This window comes from Aedes albopictus, chromosome 1, assembly GCF_035046485.1.
Source record: "Aedes albopictus strain Foshan chromosome 1, AalbF5, whole genome shotgun sequence".
NCBI classification, from domain to species: Eukaryota; Metazoa; Arthropoda; class Insecta; order Diptera; family Culicidae; genus Aedes; species Aedes albopictus.
In genome coordinates this window covers 337,979,745-337,998,411 of record NC_085136.1, presented here as the reverse complement: position 1 = coordinate 337,998,411, position 18,667 = coordinate 337,979,745, and the positions used below count along the sequence as shown (strand labels likewise).

Here is an 18,667-nt window from a genome sequence, read left to right as displayed (position 1 = left end):
TTCTTCCGTCATAATTCCACTTGCCACTCGCGGTAAACGTTACTGGGCACCGTAACCTGAAATTATCCGGCGGAAGGGATTCGCGGATCGAAATAAAAACTCGGAAAAATAATCGGACGAATTCAAAACGCGTGTTTTATTATTAACAAAGTTTGTTCCTATAACAATGGGTAGCGTGAAGCGCAAAGCAAAACAAAAATGTATTGGCAGCAGGGGCGCCGATGTCAAGTGGGGGTTACAAGTAGGGTTTGCACACTTAACAACATCCAGCCGAATCCCATGCGAGAACGGCGACGGTAGTTCGGTGGCTGGGAGAAATAGCAGCGGAGCTCGGGTGGAAAGCGAACAGCGTCATTCTGGTTACGATTGTAGTAGCGACAAGATGTGATTTCTGATATCATCTTTCGTGACGACAACACCCACTCGATTTGGCAAAGAAAAAATCAAAGCAGACCCTCCCCACCTATCTCCGTAACCACTCACTCGCTGCTACTGTCTGTGACGAGCTTAGGAAAAAAATTTCATGAATAAAAAAATGGCTTTAAAAAATGTTACGATTTTGTCATTCCAAAATACTATCAGGAGCGGTAAAAATCGGGTCTTTACTGTAATTTTCTCGCCACGAACGTTTGCCGAAAACCAGTTCATTTGAATAGCTTCCATAAGCTATCGATAGGTAGATAGCTACGCCCAAAATTCTAAAGTATTAAAAATATAATATTGAACAGCAAGAAATGAACTCACCGGATAATCCTATTCAGCTGGTTTCCTGTGTTTGCCTTCGGTTGCAGCATCCATTGAGTTCATTATCAGATCTTCTGTGTACACTTTTTCGCCGACTAACCTACTTCCGGCAAGCGAACTACCGGATCTTCTGCGCAAACTGTTTACTTTTTCGCCAACTAAGCCACTCCCGGCAAGCGATCTTTCGAATCTTCCACGCAAATTAAATATTTTAAAACCTCTTGAAACGCTCTACATTCAACACACCGCCATCAAGCGCATGCTTGATTACTCCGACACGCCTGTCGGAGTACACGGTTGCATGCAAATCGCGCGCGTGCAGCGTCTCTCACGACGATGCACTTGCCGTCCAACGTATCTAAATACCCAAGGTAAGAGATTCCCGCAAATGTCAAAAATGAGACTCACCAACACATCTGCGTTAGTTATGAAAAGTTGGTGTTTTTACACTAAAATGTCATTATTTCAGCAAAGTTTGTAAAGTTTTAGTAGTTTGGATGTTTCTAAATGCTGAAAAAATATGTTTAGAACCAATTAAAAAAAAATTGTTACCGATTTTCAAATGGCGATATTTCCTGTTTTATTGCATGGAAGTCACTTTTAATCCAGTAAGATGCAATTAAATAATTGCTTCTATGACGAGAGTGCTTAATTTCTTAAGAAAGTTCGCTAAATAGTGATGCGCCCATACAAATCAGCGCAAACTTCATAACTATTTTTTGCTTTTTTCCTTTTCTCACTAATCCGTGAATATTAGCGGGAATCTCTTACCTTGGTATTTAGATACTTTGCTTGCCGTCGTCCGTCAGTTTGCTGCTGTCAAACAAAATTGTGAGTGCATCTGGTTTTGTGTTCGCTGTAGGACAAGTGATATTTTGCAGGAAATCAGCTTCAAATACTGTTCAAAACTTGAAAATACGGACATTGGCGTCTTCAGGAAGATCGAAATATTCGAGAATCGACCAACAGATTCATGTAAGTACGTTTTAGGACGCTTAACAAACCAACTACAGGAACTACACCCTCTGGTTGAGGAATTCCGTGAGTGCCGGTGGAATGGACATGCACTGCATGAAAACACACATTTGAATTTGAATGATCTTTAAATTAAATATATCTGGAGCTCGATTTGAATAGGTCGTATGTGCTTTTGTCGATATAAAATTCGATCAGTTTATTTTAGTCATTGTAGCAATATGGCAGATATTTTGCAAACTGTTAATGATGGAACAGAAAGCCTGTTTTGTGAGGATTCTGCTGTATGTATGAACTTTGCTCAATTTCAACGGTTTTCGCTATAATAAGCGAATCTAACTGATCGATTTTTTAATCGACAAAAGCACATACGACCTATTCAAATCGAGCTCCAGATATATCAATCCAATCGAAACCCGGAATTTGGCGAGATGGATCAACCAATGGTCTTAGCAGGTCTTAGCTTCTAATGTCAAGCATCTCAGGTGAAGTATAATGCGCATCATAACTCATCTGATGCGCAATACATCGCACTATAGGGCACTGCATTGTTTTGATTTTGTATGGGATTTTGAAGTTTCTTGGCCTTCAAAAATTTCTGTAAGAGTGAAAGAGAAGGAGAAAATTTCATGCAGTGCCCTATGCTCCACTGCACGAATTTATGCTGGCCTGCTTACCCTCACAAAAAATTCGACGTTTGAGCGGTGCAAGAAGCGGTGCCGATATTGTCGGCGAAGCACTAAGTTAGAATTCGGTGGTTGGACTTCCGAACCGAACTTTTCTTCCGAAGTAACCAAGTGTCAAACTACTTGTCACTACTGTCACTGTCATCTGTGCTCTTAGCAAATAAAAAAAGGCAAAACATTGGTTTTCCAAAGCGCCGATTGTGATTTCTCAGTAATTAGGGCCTGAGTTTGTGAATTTTTATGTGATTCTTATTTCGTAACGTATGAAAATTGATAACCACCTACAGCAGCATCATTGAATGCTCCGTAATCATCATCCAGCGTGCGGTGTGTGACAACGGTAGGCGAATCCAACACGGTTTGTATGGCCACTACCTTCCAAGGATTTTCAAACACAATCTGGCTATACGAGAAATCCCTAAGGCGCTGTCCATAAACTACGTAGACTTTTTTTCGGCCATCTCAGACCTCTCCCTCCCCCCTCGTAGACTTTCGTTCATACAAAATTTTCGAAATTTGTATGGAGCGTAGACTTTGGCCAGACCCCCCCGTCCCCCCTAAGAGTCTACGTAGTTTATGGACAGGCCCTAACGAGAATTGACTATCGCTTCAGCTAATATCTGAAAGATGGGCAAAGGAAATAAACGTACAGGCTGTTTCCGCGAAGCACTGCTCAATTTGGTAAAACCGGTAGAACATCAAAATCTTCAACAATCTCGGAAAAAGTCGATGGAGTGGGTGCTGAACAACGTAAATAAACCCTAGTTGCACCAGTGTTTTAAGGTTGTCTGATCAGAGAGACACATGAATTACATAACTAGACTTTTTTTCTGATAACTGTGCAAAATCGCGTCGAAAATGTAGTGAAATGTTTTATAACGTTACTACTTTTACAAAAATGATTATTCAATATACTCTAAAGGTTATTTGAAGCTTTTATTTATAGTTACAAAACATGATTTATTCCAAACTTTTTCGTCATGACCACCCGGTAGTGACATACTATGAACTTCGGAAGAAGGGAGACGTGCCGTTCACCGAAGCTGATTTTCTAATTTTTTTTCCGAACAGACAATACTTCTCAAACGTCAAAGTTCGTGTGAGAGTAAGCAGGCCAATATAAATTCGTGCAGTGGAACATACTACTCCCAACACTCGCTTTTTACACGGGTTCTAGGGTATTGTGCCATTTGGGCACGTGTACGCATGTTGGGCACTTGCCGCTATAACCGAGGCTATAACTAAGTTAATTGTATACTTAATATAGCGCATTTAGTTCACCACTGGACTATCGCACTAGTTTTCACGAGTGCGAAAACGCTAATAAAAGTGCGCGATTGCATCAAATCAACTCGGTGTCTTCAGAGCACTTGTTCTCCATAGATTGAAGAAATAGTGCGCCGAAGACATTAACCTGATTTGATACAATCGCGCACTTTTATTTACGTTTTCGCACTTATAATGTCGCAGTTCGCAGTCCAGTAGTGAACTAAATGCGGTATAACTTAATTTTTTTTCACACGCTGATATACGTACAGTAACCCTATACAAAAATTGAAATCAATTCAAGTGGTGATGATGCACAAGATTGCGGTTATGAGGATGGTTTGTTAAATATTTTAGTGAGAAAACATCCAACATGGCGGAGTGAAGAAGATGAAGATCCGTTCTGCAAACGTCTAACTTCTGCGCACTATGAAGAGAATTCACACAATCATGGAACAAACAAAAACAGTTAAACAAAATGAAAATTGAATCGTAATAAGGGGTCGTACACAAATTACGTCACGCTATCAGAGCGTGACCACCCATACAAAAAGTGTGATATAGGGGGGGGGGGGTTGAAAAATTACAATTTTTGCGTGACATAATTTGTGTATCACCCTTAAGTGTAATCAGTTTTGTAACTTTTAATTCCGCTCAGTGGATAACTGACACTGAGGAAGATTACAAGTGGTAGTCGGATGAGCTGAGCAAAAAAGGGCGAAATGAAAAGGTATAAAACTGATTACACTCATTCGAAGAGCAGTCGCTTCTTCGACGACCTTCAGCGTCGCCACGCTGATGCTGTGTACCACAAGCGTGCATTTTTTCATGCTGCGTGGCGAAGTTCAGCATATTGCCGAGTAGGCGATGTGTACGGGAAGTGCAGAAAAAAGGAAGAAATCGTCCACTGCGAGCCAGCAGACAAAAAAACACCGATGTAACTTTCCCAGCAGCACTACCGTCGTGCGTAAATCAAGCTTTAATGGTGCAAATTTAACGGATGGCGTATTGGAATGTGCATCAAAACCCGGAGGTACAGAGCATAACTGACTAGGTGAAAATACTTTCGACACGGTTGACAGGGAGCTATCTTAACCCGGGAGCGGTCGCGTCGTGTACTGAGTACACGCACCATGACACAGTGTGAGCGCGGCGTCGCTGAAAGAAGTCAAAGACGTGACTGCTTGAGGGTTAACGACGGATACGATCCGTTGGGTCAGGTGGTCGCTTTTGCGGTAGATTTGAAGTTCAGCCTGACTTTGAATAGTTTTTCGATGATCAGCATCGAGAGCAAGCAAAAACACTTGGTGTTCAAACTACAATCTTTGGTAGCTCGATAAAGCGTATGTTAGTAGCACAGAGAAACAGACGTAACACTTAGAACAAATTTCATTAAAAATCATCGTCACAAAAACGTAATCGCCCAATGCTAAATGTACTGTGTTTGGCCGGGCCACCACTAGATGGCGGTAGTGAGCAAACGTCAAACAGGGGCAAAAACGATACCAGCGCCGTGAGTGGTCAATCGACCTACTAGTAATTTGAATCAACCGTTTAATATGTGATCGATGGGAAGCGATGAGAGTTTGGCGTCTGTTTCTTTATGTGTAGTAGTTACTACGAGCAGGCTTGCAAAGCGTCAATATCAACACGAGTCGTCGCGTGATTTTTACAGAAGTGTCTTTCTCAATGTCATCGAATCGGGAGACGATGACCATAAGAGTCTCACAATATTCGCTCATTTTTCAGTCATGACGAAGTGTGGCATGGTTGTAAACAAGGCAACTATGAGCCATTATACGAAGTGACAACAATGTTGATGATGATATTGCTTTACACGGGTTATTGGACGCTACCTCCTGTCAAAATTCATTCATAAAATCGGCTCGTAAAATAGACTATTGTGGATTTACCGGCTACTTGTATTCCACCAGTTACTTAAGTAGCCGTTACAAAGTAGCCGTTTTTATATTAAAATCAACCTAATTGTCAAAAGATGAATGTCATTGAGTAGCAAGTGGCAACGAGGAATAGCGCATTCAATAAAAATGTTTAAGCTCATTTTCAAGTTACTCTTTTTATTAAATGGCCATACTGAAACGACCGGTACAATACAAGTAGCCGGTAAACCCACAATATAATATTTTTTAATCATAGGCACCGCATCCTGAAGTTTTTGTTCTATATTTTTTCTCAAATAGCATTTTTGATTCATTAAATATCTTGCGGATGGTTTTGTTCAGTGTAATTACATTGTTCACTCACGCGGCGTCGAGCAGTAACTCAACATGCTAAAAATAACAAAACGAAGTATTTACACAAAAATATCACAGAATTCTGCAATATTAGCGCTATTTGTTTTTACACAAAAACTTTTTGATTAAAAAGTTAAGGAATTCCAACATGTTCCATGAGCTGGATAATGTTTGAGGCATTTTTAGTTTCAAACCAACACCACTTGATTGTATCAAAATGTTTTACCGTGGTCACTTTTCGAGCAGTAGATTGCGGAGGATTCGAGCACCCTCGCATCACTCACCCAAAGTATTGTCAAAGTTTTGACAGCTCCGAAGGAAAATTTTCAGATTTGGACACAGTTTTTGCAAAATATTGCGTACAAAAGTGCCCCAAAATGGAGTGAATTTACGTTTAAAGTGTGCAGCAGCAGCCAGTGCAACAGCAGACATTGGATTTTGGTTGACCTGTGGCCGCGCCAGCTCACCCGGACGAATTCCAGTTTCGGCCCTTCCATCTAGAGGCATAAATTTGTTCGTCCGATACCAGCAGCAAGCAGCAGCGAAAGAGTCGTCATTGGAAGGAGTGCGCTGCGGACGGGAAAACGCAAGAGGCACTAACAGCACCAACAACAAACGAAACATACAAACTGCAACAGCACCACTTTCCTCCGACGTCGACCGACGACCTCTCCGTTGGATTGTGTGGACTAGCTGGAACTGGAGGAGCTCTGTAGAGTGAACTGTCTACTAAGTGAAGGTGAGATGAATAATATTGGATAGTCCCTGGTGAAATGCGTAAAATAGTTCGTCCCGTCGCGACCGACATAGGAAACAAACTGGAAGTAATGCCTAATTTACAATGCACATAATACAATTACTTCTCGCGCTTGACTGTTTGCTAATCCGCGTTCGCCTACTTCGCAGTAAACAGTTCGAGGCATGATAAAGTGCATTGCGGTCGCGGCTTGCTTTGTGTTCGCACGATAATCGGTATCAAATATTTAGATTCCGCGACGAAGAATCGCTTTCCGTTCGTTTCTCCCTTCGTCAGCAACAAATAGAAGTGTATAGTCTGCCACGGCCTACTAATTCTCGCAACGACTGTCTCAGTTACCATCACACTCCGACCCCGACCGAACGAACAGCCTTGTTGTGTTTTCGGTGGTCGCTTCAATGTGACTTCTTGAGCCGGTTTGCGCCGTGCCGCGTGTTTGTGTTGGTGTGCGCCTCGCGAGCGGATAGCTTGTTGATGTTGTTGCGCGAAGGTTGATTATTTCAGAGTAGTATCATAGTACATTCAATTTTGCACTCGCGCGCGCGCCTGTTCGTTTCCAGGGCATAGTAGGCTATACATATGCGCATGTAAATGCAAACTGCCCCGCATACAGTAGGCTAGACATCGCGACTTCCCAGTGTGGTGGTGCTTGTTGCGTTGTCAGTCGAACAGAGTTTGTTGCTGTTCTCGATTCTTGTTCCGCTAGTACTTATGGCACGAGGGAGAGGCATTTCCAGCATCAGTCTGTAGTAGAAGCGTTTTTAAGTAGCTATTTTCGTGCATCGACCCGTGCACGATTGATGTTGAGCTTCTGCTACTTCGGAGATGCCGCCAGGTCGTTCATTTACGAAGCAAACGAGATGGATTGCTGGTGCGTGAAATGATGTAGGCGCGGTTGAATTATTAGTATTAGTAATGTTAAATTCATGCTTAAACTAACTTGCACATCAGGGTATTTTTCATGAAATAATACAGAATTATGATCCCATAAGATTTCCAGTATAACTATATCCAGTAAGATCTTCTGATATGCAGTATAAAAGTTCATTGTAACTGACGTTTTGAGTCAAATAACCTTTTTATTCGCCGCTTCTGCTGCGATTGTGTTCCAAACTAATGACATCGCACTCGTACAAACGAATTCCCAGCTTTTTCACCACTGTGGCTCGTACCCAAAAGGCATCTTTGGGTCACGGTAATCTCTAGTTATAGCTGTAGTCCGCCCACCACAGTCGAGCCCCTCCCGCCAGCGACCTGCAGCCGTCCCGGTCCTGTGTATGGTGTCGGTGAAGAGGTCTTCCGAAACTCTTGTGCAGGCAAGTACAACTTCCCTTTGAGCAACTCATGCACTGAAATACATGTTGTTTCCAGTTGTCCAACTGATGGTCCAACCATCACATCGACTCCGTCGTCATCTAGAGCTCCCTCGCCCAGCAGTTATCAAGAGACCACCGTTTACTATCAGAACGTTGGCGGTATGAATAGTAGTGTCGCGGATTTCCGTGTTGCTATCTCCGGTGGGTGCTACGACATCATCGTTCTCACCGAGACTTGGTTGGATGCACGAACGCTTTCCCACCAAATTTTTGGTGAAGATTACGAGGTTTTCCGGTGTGATAGGAGCATTGAGAACAGCAAAAAACTAACAGGCGGGGGTGTCTTAGTAGCTGTTAATTGTGGGCTCAAAGCGAGAAGAGTTGATAATCCCTCTTGGATTGGTTTAGAGCAAGTGTGGGCATCGATCAAGCTGGGTGATCGCACCTTGTTTCTCTGTGCGCTGTATATTCCACCTGATGGCAAACGTGAAGTATCACTTAGGGAAACACTTTGCCAGTCATTGTTCTCTATTCTGGAAATCGCTAGACCCAGGGATGAAGTTGTGATGGGTGATTTTAATCTCTCTGAAATCACGTGGAGCAGAACATGCAATGGCTTTCTCTATCCTGACGTGGACCGTTCCGTCATTCACTCTTCCGCGTCTTGCCTTTTGGATAACTACTACAGTGCTGCAGCTACCTCTCAAATCAAACGTCGTACGATCCGGGTCCCGATGGTATTCCGTCGGCGTTTGTTACGATGCAAATCAACAACCTTCTGTCACCATTGCTTCACGTTTTCCGACTCTCCGCAACCACTGGCCTATTTCGCCTATTTCCGACGTTCTGGAAGTTTGCACACATGTTTCCAGTCCACAAAAAGGGGAGCAGACAAGAGGTTGGCAATTATCGCGGCATTACTTCGTTCTGTGCCATCGCCAAACTGTTTGAAATCGTCATCATGGACCCGCTATTCGCTCACTGCAAACCGTACATTACCTCCGACCAACATGGATTCATGCCGGGTCGCTCTACGGCCACCAATCTGCGGTGCCTCACCTCCCACATCATCGAGAGCATGTCGAAGCGCGTTCAAACAGACGCTATTTACACCGACCTGACTGCAGCATTTTACAAATTGCACCATCGTATTGCTGTAGCTAAACTAGATCGGCTGGGAATCCATGGCCCCCTGCTGTAATGGTTTCAATCTTACCTCACTGGCCGGCGCCTGTCCGTCGTTATAGGTGATTGTCAGTCCTCTTCATTTGCCGCAACATCTGGTATCCCACAAGGCAGCCACTTAGGACAGCTGATCTTTTTGATCTATTTCAACGATGTAAACTTGGTGATCGAAGGACCGCGATTATCCTTTGCGGATGATCTTAAACTATACCTTCGTGTTCGCTCAATTGAAGACTGCTACTTCCTTCAACGTCAGGTGGATGCATTTGCTGAATGGTGTACCTTAAATCGAATGGAAGTCAACCCATCTAAGTGCCCGGCGATCTCGTTCTCGAACAAAAAACGGCCTATACTGTTCAATTATAATTTGTCAGGTACCCAAATTGAACGTGTTAGTCATATCAAAGACCTTGGTGTAGTCTTGGATGAACAGCTCTCCTTTAAACAGCATATCAGCTATATCGTCGGGAAAGCTTCGAGTGTACTGGGATTCATATTCAGAACTGCTAAAGAGTTCACGGACGCCTATTGCCTTAAATTCTTGTACTGTGCCCTATCTCGATCCATACTAGAGTACTAATCGGTTGTTTGGAACCCGTTCTACAATAATGGGGTCGGAAGGATCGAGTCTGTTCAACGACGGTTTTTGAGGTACGCTCTTCGACGTTTGCCTTGGAACAATCCATATCGTTTACCAAGTTATGAAAGTCGCTGTTAGCTAATCCACTTGGAACCCCTGTCGACCCGTAGAGATACTGTCAGGGCTTTACTGATATCAGATATTCTGCAGGGACGCAACGAATGTCCCACTTTCCTGGGTCAAAGAGACATCAAGGTCCAACCTCGTGTTCTTCGCAACAACTACATGCTGCGGCTGCCTTTGAACCGGGCGAACTACAGCATTTTCGGGAGTGTCAATGGGCTGCAGCGTAATTTCAACAGAGTTTTTTCACCGTTTGATTTTAACGTGTCTCGTCAAATACTTCGTCGGATATTCAGTTTGTTTTTTTTTCAAGTTCTACTTAGTGTTTATTCCGTATGCTGCTTTTTGTTTTTGTTATGTATATTTTTGATTATAATTTGTATTGTATTAATTGACTATCCATTGTTAGTATGTAAGTTTTATATGTGACTGTAAATTTTGTACTTGAAACACAGAGAACAGACGAACATGCTCGAACAAAATTGCTTGAAAATCTTGTGTAAAGAAAAAAAAAACAAGGTCAGTAGCGACATCGACGGTGACTTTCCCACACAAAAACTTGTTTCGACACCATGATGGCGCTTTCTAAAGAAATATTTCACTAGCGCACCTTTAAATTTTCCTACCCAGATTCTGAGTTGTATTTGCTTAAATAACAAGAGGTTTATCACAGACAAACAGACGTAACACTTGCGAAATTTCCATCGACCATGCTTTTAACGATCATTTTAAATTTTCATAGTTGTGGCTTTCACAACCAGAGGCACGCGCATCGTTTTTCTATGCGTTTGACGTTTCACACTAGCGCCTTCTGTTGACGATATTACATAACACAGTGATTCGCGCAACTTTTCCACCAGGTGATGATAGTGTGAACTGGGCGATGGATTTCCATGAAAATCGTTCAAGGTGTTACGTCTGTTTGTCTGTGGGTTTATGATTATTTCACTAATCCAGCAACAAAATTTGAGCAACCCATTGATAATTAGTTTCATCATTTTCAATAAGAAACAAGTTGCACAAGAATTCAATTTTTGTTTTTCAAGTAAAACCACCACATTCTCTCGGTGCAACTATACCAGGGTGCACACTTGGTGACACTAGCGCCAAAAGGTAAAACAACGCCAAATGGAGAAAACAACAACACTTTTACCCAAAGTTTTGCTCAATCAGCATCAAATTAGGCAAGGAATCATAATACCCACGCTTTTTGCACCATTTCATTGCAGAAACGGAGAATTGACCTTCTCACCATACTAAAATTCAGCTCATTACTACAAATCTAGTACTACACCGAACGTGCCCCCTAGTCCCTTAAAAAGGGAAACGATGGGAAGTGGGTAGAGTGAAACGTCTGTTTGTCTGTGGTTGTTGTTTTGTTACCGAGAAGAGTTCAAGTGTCTTCCGAAATAACCAGTAGTGTGGACAGATTCTTCGTAGTTAAAGCCTACGGGATTCATTTATTTATTCTTCCAAACATTCTTCGATTATTTCTTGAATGATTCCCCCAGAAGTTTATCCAAGGAACAATCTTTTGCACCCAGGGATTGGCGGCATGCACCGTGCGGTGCGAAAAAAGCGTGTGTTTCACACAATCGCAAGTGCTCGTCTCCCGTTTTGCCGAGAGACAAGAGACGTATGAGTGAGAGCTTTCGTAATTGTGCGAGAGACAATCGCAGCACTAGCTCCACGGCGCAGGGAGTAATGCGCGGTGCTTGGGACTGTGCTCGTCTCCAACAGAAAAAAAAATCAATTAATAAATTAATTGAAGAGTTTGTGTTTTCGGCAAAGTTGTTAAGCTTGTCAAGGGCTGACAAGTGATGGGTCGTTTGATTCGAAATTTTTCCAATCATGCGTAGTATCATGCCAAGTGCTAAGCACGGAGACAAGCACCGAGAGAGTGCATACGACAGAGCGTGAGAGACAGGAGAGCTCCAGCGCGCCGCAAAGTAAGCGAGCAACACACAACCGATTGCGCGTACTCGTCTCCTTCTAGTTTGTTGTGCTGTCTCGTAGCAGAGTGTGCGGCACGCAAAGAGTTTTGAGTCGCACCCTATCCCTGTTTGCACCAATTATAGTCCTTATTACCCACCACCCCCTCGTAGGATTAGCATTGAGGAAAGAACTTCCTGAATAGTATTCCTGCTCCATTATATCTTATTATGAATTAAACATAGTTCGCTTCAATAACAAACTATTTCATCTTTGTTGTTTCTTTCCCATGTTTCCAGGGATTCAACAGAGAAATCGTAGAACTTCAACAATCACCCGCCTTTCGTCGATCGGCGGAGAACCACTCTCCGACACAGCACATCGTATAGGTCATGTCATGTCAACAGGCGTCCCGAGTCCAGGAAGATCCGTATGCCTTCACGGAGCCGGCGCCCCTTCCGGCGAACACATCCCTCTACAAGCACTCACATGCAGTCAACAACAGTAGTAGCGCGTCCACTGCTAGCATTCCTGCCGTCAGTCCAGCAACACCCGTCATACAGGCGGGGACCAGTCTGCTCACCAGTAGCAGCGGAGCTCACAATGCCATACAGGTTTGTCACAGGTTCAAATTCGAAGATTCCTTCGTGAATTTGCGAATTTTCCTATCATTTTAGCAGCACCGATCCTCGGGGGCAAACCCCAAGGTGACACCCATCAAAGTGACGCTCGTACAACCCTCGGCAGCGGCAGCCCTCAACAAGTCAAGGTTGAATGGTAGCACTAGCGTAACGTCCGCTGCGATCACCACCAGCGCCGGTGGGGCCGTCTTTCGAACGGTATCTGTACCGCAAGCAACTACCATCGTGCAGCGGAATGCGACCGTCGTTAGCTCATCGCTGCCGTCGCCGACCCAACAGGTGATGGCTTCTGCCGTGGCTGGAACCAGCAGCAACACCACCGCTTCTTCGTCACCATCCCCAACTACAGTATTCACCAAACCCTTACAGGTGAGAGACATACTTGGCAAGAAGTGCCACATCAGACTGGATCGATTTCGCTCAAATTTTCATCTTATATGAATCTTCTTTTCAGGTTCAAATATCTCCCCAACAGACGGGAAAATTCTCTCGACGTGTACTTGCCAGCAAATCTCCGAACGTATCGCCAGCAGCGATCCAGACCGTGCGAATAGTCAAAAGCCCAAGTCCCCAGCAACCGATCGGAGGTAGGCCCAGCATAACGCCCGATGCTCGGAGATATCTCAATCATTCCAGCAACAGTCTGCTGGGCCCTCCGCCTGCCACGACCACAGTTGCTCCAGCTCCACCCCCAATCCAGTCTGTGTCGCCCACCAAAATTCGTTTGATCCAACCTCAACCGCAAGGAAAGATATTCCTTCACACCCCGAACAGTAGTAACAGCTTGGCTGCGGCGACTCATATTTCCAACCCTGCTAGCATAGCAGCCCTACGGAACACCTTGGCCCGCCAGAATCCCTCGCTACTGAATAAGATCCCCAACATAACGACTTCGCTCCAACAACAACAACAACCGATCAACAACGCTAACAGTACAGCTCTTCCAACGGTCAGACAGATCTCCGCGACGTCTAGTTCGATCAACATCCGACGGTCGTCACCACCGACAAACCAAACGAGTCTTGAAACCGCCACCACGACAGTTCCACCACCTCCCTTCGCTCCGTCACCTACTTCGACCACACCGGTAACTGTTTCCACATTAACCTCCCCGGCAAACCTTCTAGCGGCATCCAAATCCATTCCCCAGAACCCCAACTTACTGGCAAGTCAACGTTCTCGAACTCCCACGTCAATTCTTAAACCTCCTCAGCCTCCTGCCCCACTGCCACCACAGAACGATGTCCACGATTTCACGATCCCCTCCTTCATCATTCCCAAGAATGAAATTAAAGCAGAACCACAGCCTCCCCCTCCTCCCTCTCCAATTGCTCCACCTCCTTCGATTGTTCCAACAATCCCCAAGCCGCCCGTCGAAAAACCATCCTTTGCAACCCCAAGTCCAACCCCGCCCGCACCCAAAACGCAGGCCAGAGGCCGCCCATCGCTACAAGATCGTACGACATCGGAGGCCAAGTCCTCCCAACATCATCCGCAAGGCCCCACCGGAAAGCGAATGAAGCGATCGTACAGTCGATCGTCGCATCACGAGACCCTCGAAAGGATACTTCCGCAGGGGCACGTCAAAGAGGAGGTGGATGTGGACGACTCCGGCGAAAGCAAAACTCAACCCGCCACGGTTCGCATGTCCAAGTGGAAACCTCCCGGGGCCATTGCCGTTCCGATGAACCGCGAGTGGCACGCCCCGGATTCGTACGTCTTCGATATCTGCGCTCCCGGATCGGCGAACTACAACCAGTTGGGCACGGCACCTTGCGTTCAGGACGTTTGGTTCAACGAAGTCTACGCCAGCTCGGAGATGGACACGGATATGGCGACTGGGATTCTCGGCGGGATCCGAGCGAAAAAGCCTGGCGCCAAAAAGGGTGACGAGCAGAATGGTAAACTGCTACAGTTGAATCTCGACGCTGCTGCGAATGGTGGCACAAGTTCGGAACTAAAGAAACTGAGCCGAGACGATAGGCTGGAGCTGAAACGAGCGCAACTCCGACGCAAAACGGTGCAATACTGGAACGGGCAGAAACTGCGGGGTAACCTACTGTCACGGAAGCGATTCAGGGATGTGGAGAAGTTGCTGAGCAAGATGGACCACCACCGGCAGGTGACGCTGAAGCGAAATGGGTGAGTAGATTCTGTAGAATACGTATGTAGTTTATAGACAGGATATCGGATTTCGGAATCCTCAATTTTGCTAAATCTTTCCTTACCGTCTTTCCAGCGGTGTGGCACAGCCGAAATGCCAGCGACAGGGTTGCGATCAGGTGGCTCTCCTTGCAACGACCCACTGCTATCAGCACATAACGGACAACGCGGAGCAGCGACTGTTCCAGCAGTGTACGGCCAAGTTCTCCGACAATAGTCAGTGCCGGGTGCCGGTGTTTGACATCAGCCACGAGCTGATCCTCTGCCGGGAGCACGCCTGGAAGCACGATAATCATGACAAAATGTCCGCCGAAGTCAAGTTGCTGAAGAAGCCCGGGGCCGCTGGAAATGCCGCTGCGAAGAAGAAACAACCAGTGGTCAAGCAACAGCCAATGGCGACATCCGCTCGGACAGCTGGTTCCGTTCCGGCGACGGATAAGTCCAAGAAGAAGAGCAAGAAAAAGAAGCTAACCCCGCTACAGCAACAGGTGGCACTCCATCAGCAACAATACAAACAACAGTATTCGAAACCGACATTACCTCCGCCAGCTTACGGAACCGTATCTGGAGCTTCCGGGACGGTGCAGCTCGTTCCGAAGTCGAACATGATCCGTCAAACAACGGGAAGCAGTCTGTTGCAACATCACCAGCAGCAGAGGCTACAACAACCCCAGAATAACCCCATGGCACCCGGAGTAGTACAAATTGTCCCACCGCAGTCCACAATCAACCGAAACGTCCACATTCCGTTGAGTCAGCAGTTGCGACAATCCCTCGGAGGTGCTGCCACGGCGTATCAACATCTGCCAACGCCGTTGGCCATTCAGCAGCACCAGCCCCAACAGCACCTGATTGGACGGAACCACGATCTGATGCTGAACAACTTTGGCGCCCAGCAGCCGCAATCGCAACAGTCACAGTCAGTCATAGGATTCGATCAGCAACACCAGCAGCAGCAGCACGTGCAGCAAATGTTGAGCGGGGCCGCCACCCAAGATTTGTTGAACATTTGCGAGAACAGTTCGGCGTACGCCAGCTCCGAGGATACCGGCGTCGGAGGGTTGTCCGAGTCGGAACTGATGGCCGCCCAGGATGTGATAGGTGGGAGAGTATTTTGGCGAGTAAATTGGAACGGATTTTCATGAATGATTTTTATCTTTCCAGAGGAAATACCGTTCGAGATTGGAAATTTGAACAACGTCCTCAGTCAGTTGCCTGCCGATGCATTTAACGAGTTGCTCTTCAGTGGTAAGTATTAGAAAATATTATCAGTAAACGTGACGAGCTATGCTATGTCATTCTACTCGTAGAATGATCACAACTATTGCACATAACAAAGGTCCTGTTCAATGAAGTAGGTTGAACTTGCTTGAAGTTGCTGCATCCTTACTTAGGTATTTTATCGGTTAGACTACGCCACCTTTGGTGCTTGTATCGTCGCCATTAAGGTGTCCATCGTAGTGCTGTCGCCACCTCTCAATCAGCTCACGCTCGTTCGCGAGAAGATTCCCGTGATTGTCTCGGCACATGCCGGCTTGTGGCATAATAAAGTCTCTGCGCGAGCGGTTCAGCTTGTCGATCACGGACACTGGACGGAGAATGGCCGGCTCTTCCCACTGAAGAGGGCCGCAACTGCTGCAGCTCAACGACTTCGAATAACTTTCAAGTGGAAGCCTTGTAAAAGGCTGATTAGCGAAATGGGCTCTCTGCGATGGAGGTGGCTGTGCAGCAGCTTGGCCCCATAATTGACTTTGCGTCCTCGAAGTCCAACATAAATAAAGACCTCAAACAGACCCTGTTACGACTTCAATGAAAGTCAATGAACAAAGCCAGGCAAGACCATGAGAAACTTAAGGAAACTGCAGCAGCGGCAGAACCTGCGAAAGAATGGTTACGAAGTCTACCCAGACGGAGGCCATCGCTTTAGCAGGTAGCCTAAAGGGTGCGGCCTATGGGACTGCAGCGACCTTGAACTACAGTTGAGCGGAAGAGGATGAAGAAAAATCGCTTTATGTGCAAGAGCGTAGGTGCACCAGATCTAGGAGACGTAGAAGGGTAGTTGCCAAGACCGAGAAAGGCGACGCGGTCGTCATCAAGACCAAACAGTCTAAGTACTCGGACGTCTTGAAAGCGATGCGAAGCGACGCCAAGGTCGTGTATCTGGGAGCCCACGTGCGCAGTATTAGAAGTATTAGTACGGGTGAAATGACCCTCGAGCTCAAGCGCAACAAGGATCGCAAGAACGCCGCCTACAGCAGCAGCAATCGTCGACTCCGATTCTCCGTCCTCCGGTATTCCCGCAACCACAGCCTCGTTTCCAGCAATTTTCGCAACCTCCGATTCAACAACAACAACAAAACGCTTTTTCGAATGAGTTCGTCGGACAGTGCTTCCAGTTCTTCCAGCAACTCCAACAGCAACAGCAAACCTTCTTCCAAACGATGATGCGCCTAATCCGGAGCAAATACTGGACTCCCAAGCGAGTAATATTCAGGAGTTCCGGTATGAGCCAAACGCAAATGTCACTTTTGCAGGCTGGTTTGTACTTTGTGCGCTATGAAGATTTGTTTGCTAAGGATGCAGTTCGCTTGGATGATGAAGCAAAAGTGCGTTTACTCCTCCGCAAAATAGGGCCCATGGAACACGAACGTTACACTAGTTACATTCTTCCGAAGCTTCCGAAAGATAACAGCTAACCGTGACAAAGCTGGAAAGCTTGTTTGGCACACCGGAGTCCGTGCTAAGTAGGCGCTATAGGTGTCTGCAGGTGACTAAACAAGCCACCGAGGACTTCAAAACGTACGCATGCAGAGTCAACAAACTGTGTGTTGAGGATCACCGAGGATCAATTCAAGTGCCTTGTGTTCGTGTGTGGCTTGAAAGCGGATCGGAAAGATGCGGAAGTTCGGACAAGGTGAGCAGAATCGAGGAGAGAACCGACATCACCCTCAGAACCAGCGGCTCCTCAGCATCAATCATGACACAGCGATGATTGAAGCAGGGCAGCATTCAGCAGCAGTGCAAGCAGTCAAAGGCAAGCACCACATCGGGAAGCGTGCATCTCGATTCGAAAGGCGTTCTCCAGGGTCGGGATTTTCGTCCGGCTCAAGCAAATCCACCGGTACTGGACCGGGCTCTCCGTGTTGGAACGGCGGTGCGATGCATTATTCCAAGGATTTCCCCTTCAAGAAGCACCAGTGTCGGGAGTGTAAGGAGTTCGGTCACAAGGACGGATACTGCTCCAGTGCAAGAAAAACAAGAAGCCCTCGATCTCCAAACAAGCGATTTCCTTCAAGGAGGACGGAAACCAAAAGTGTCGTGGTGAAGAACGTGAAGAAGAGAAGAAGATTCGTGAGTGCGCTGGTGAACGACCGGCAAATTAGTCTGCAGCTGGATACCGCATCGGACATTAGTATTATCTCCGAAAAGACATGGCGTCGCATCGGCCGACCCACTTCAGCACCAGTGACGATCGAAGCATCCGGTAAGCCACTGAAGTTGGAGTTTGAGTATTCGTGCGAGATTTCCATCGACGGAGTGAAGCGCCAGGCTCAATTGTACGTCGTGAAGCAACAACTCAACCTGCTCGGGTTGGACCTTATCGATCAATTTAATTTTTGGTTGATTCCGTTGGAGTGGTTCTGCAATCAAGTCAGCAGCTCGGCGACAGCGGTCAGCAACCTCAAGCAAGCTTTCCCGACGGTGTTCAACGATGCTCCGGGACTGTGTACCAAGGCAAAGGTGCAGCTTACGCTAAAGGAGAGAGCACAACCCGTGTTCCGACCGAAGAGGCCCGTGGCATACGCAATGTATAAGACCGTCGACGAAGAATTGCCCACCAGTTGGCTGGATGGCCTCATATGCCCAATCTACAAGAGAGGGCACAGACTGGAGTGTGCCAATTACAGAGGGATTACCCTTTTAAATTCGGCGTATAAGATACTGTCGCGTGTCCTGTTCAACAGACTGCGACCTCTTGAGGAGTCCTTCGTCGGCGAATACCAGGCTGGTTTTCGTGAGGGCCGATCAACGACGGATCAAATG

General features: G+C 46.2%; 1 protein-coding gene across 1 annotated transcript; it reads left to right on the top strand.

Annotated features, from left to right (window-relative positions):
* Positions 1-1,541: 1,541 nt before the first annotated feature.
* LOC109417253 (uncharacterized) lies at positions 1,542-15,871 on the top strand (the record flags this gene model as incomplete). The annotated part of the gene is given in 6 exon segments (XM_062847463.1): positions 1,542-1,719; positions 12,119-12,433; positions 12,497-12,829; positions 12,915-14,602; positions 14,700-15,724; positions 15,788-15,871. Coding segments are annotated over 5 exon segments (3,352 nt in total), but the record flags the coding sequence as incomplete, so codon positions are not given.
* Between the last annotated feature and the right edge of the window lie 2,796 nt (positions 15,872-18,667).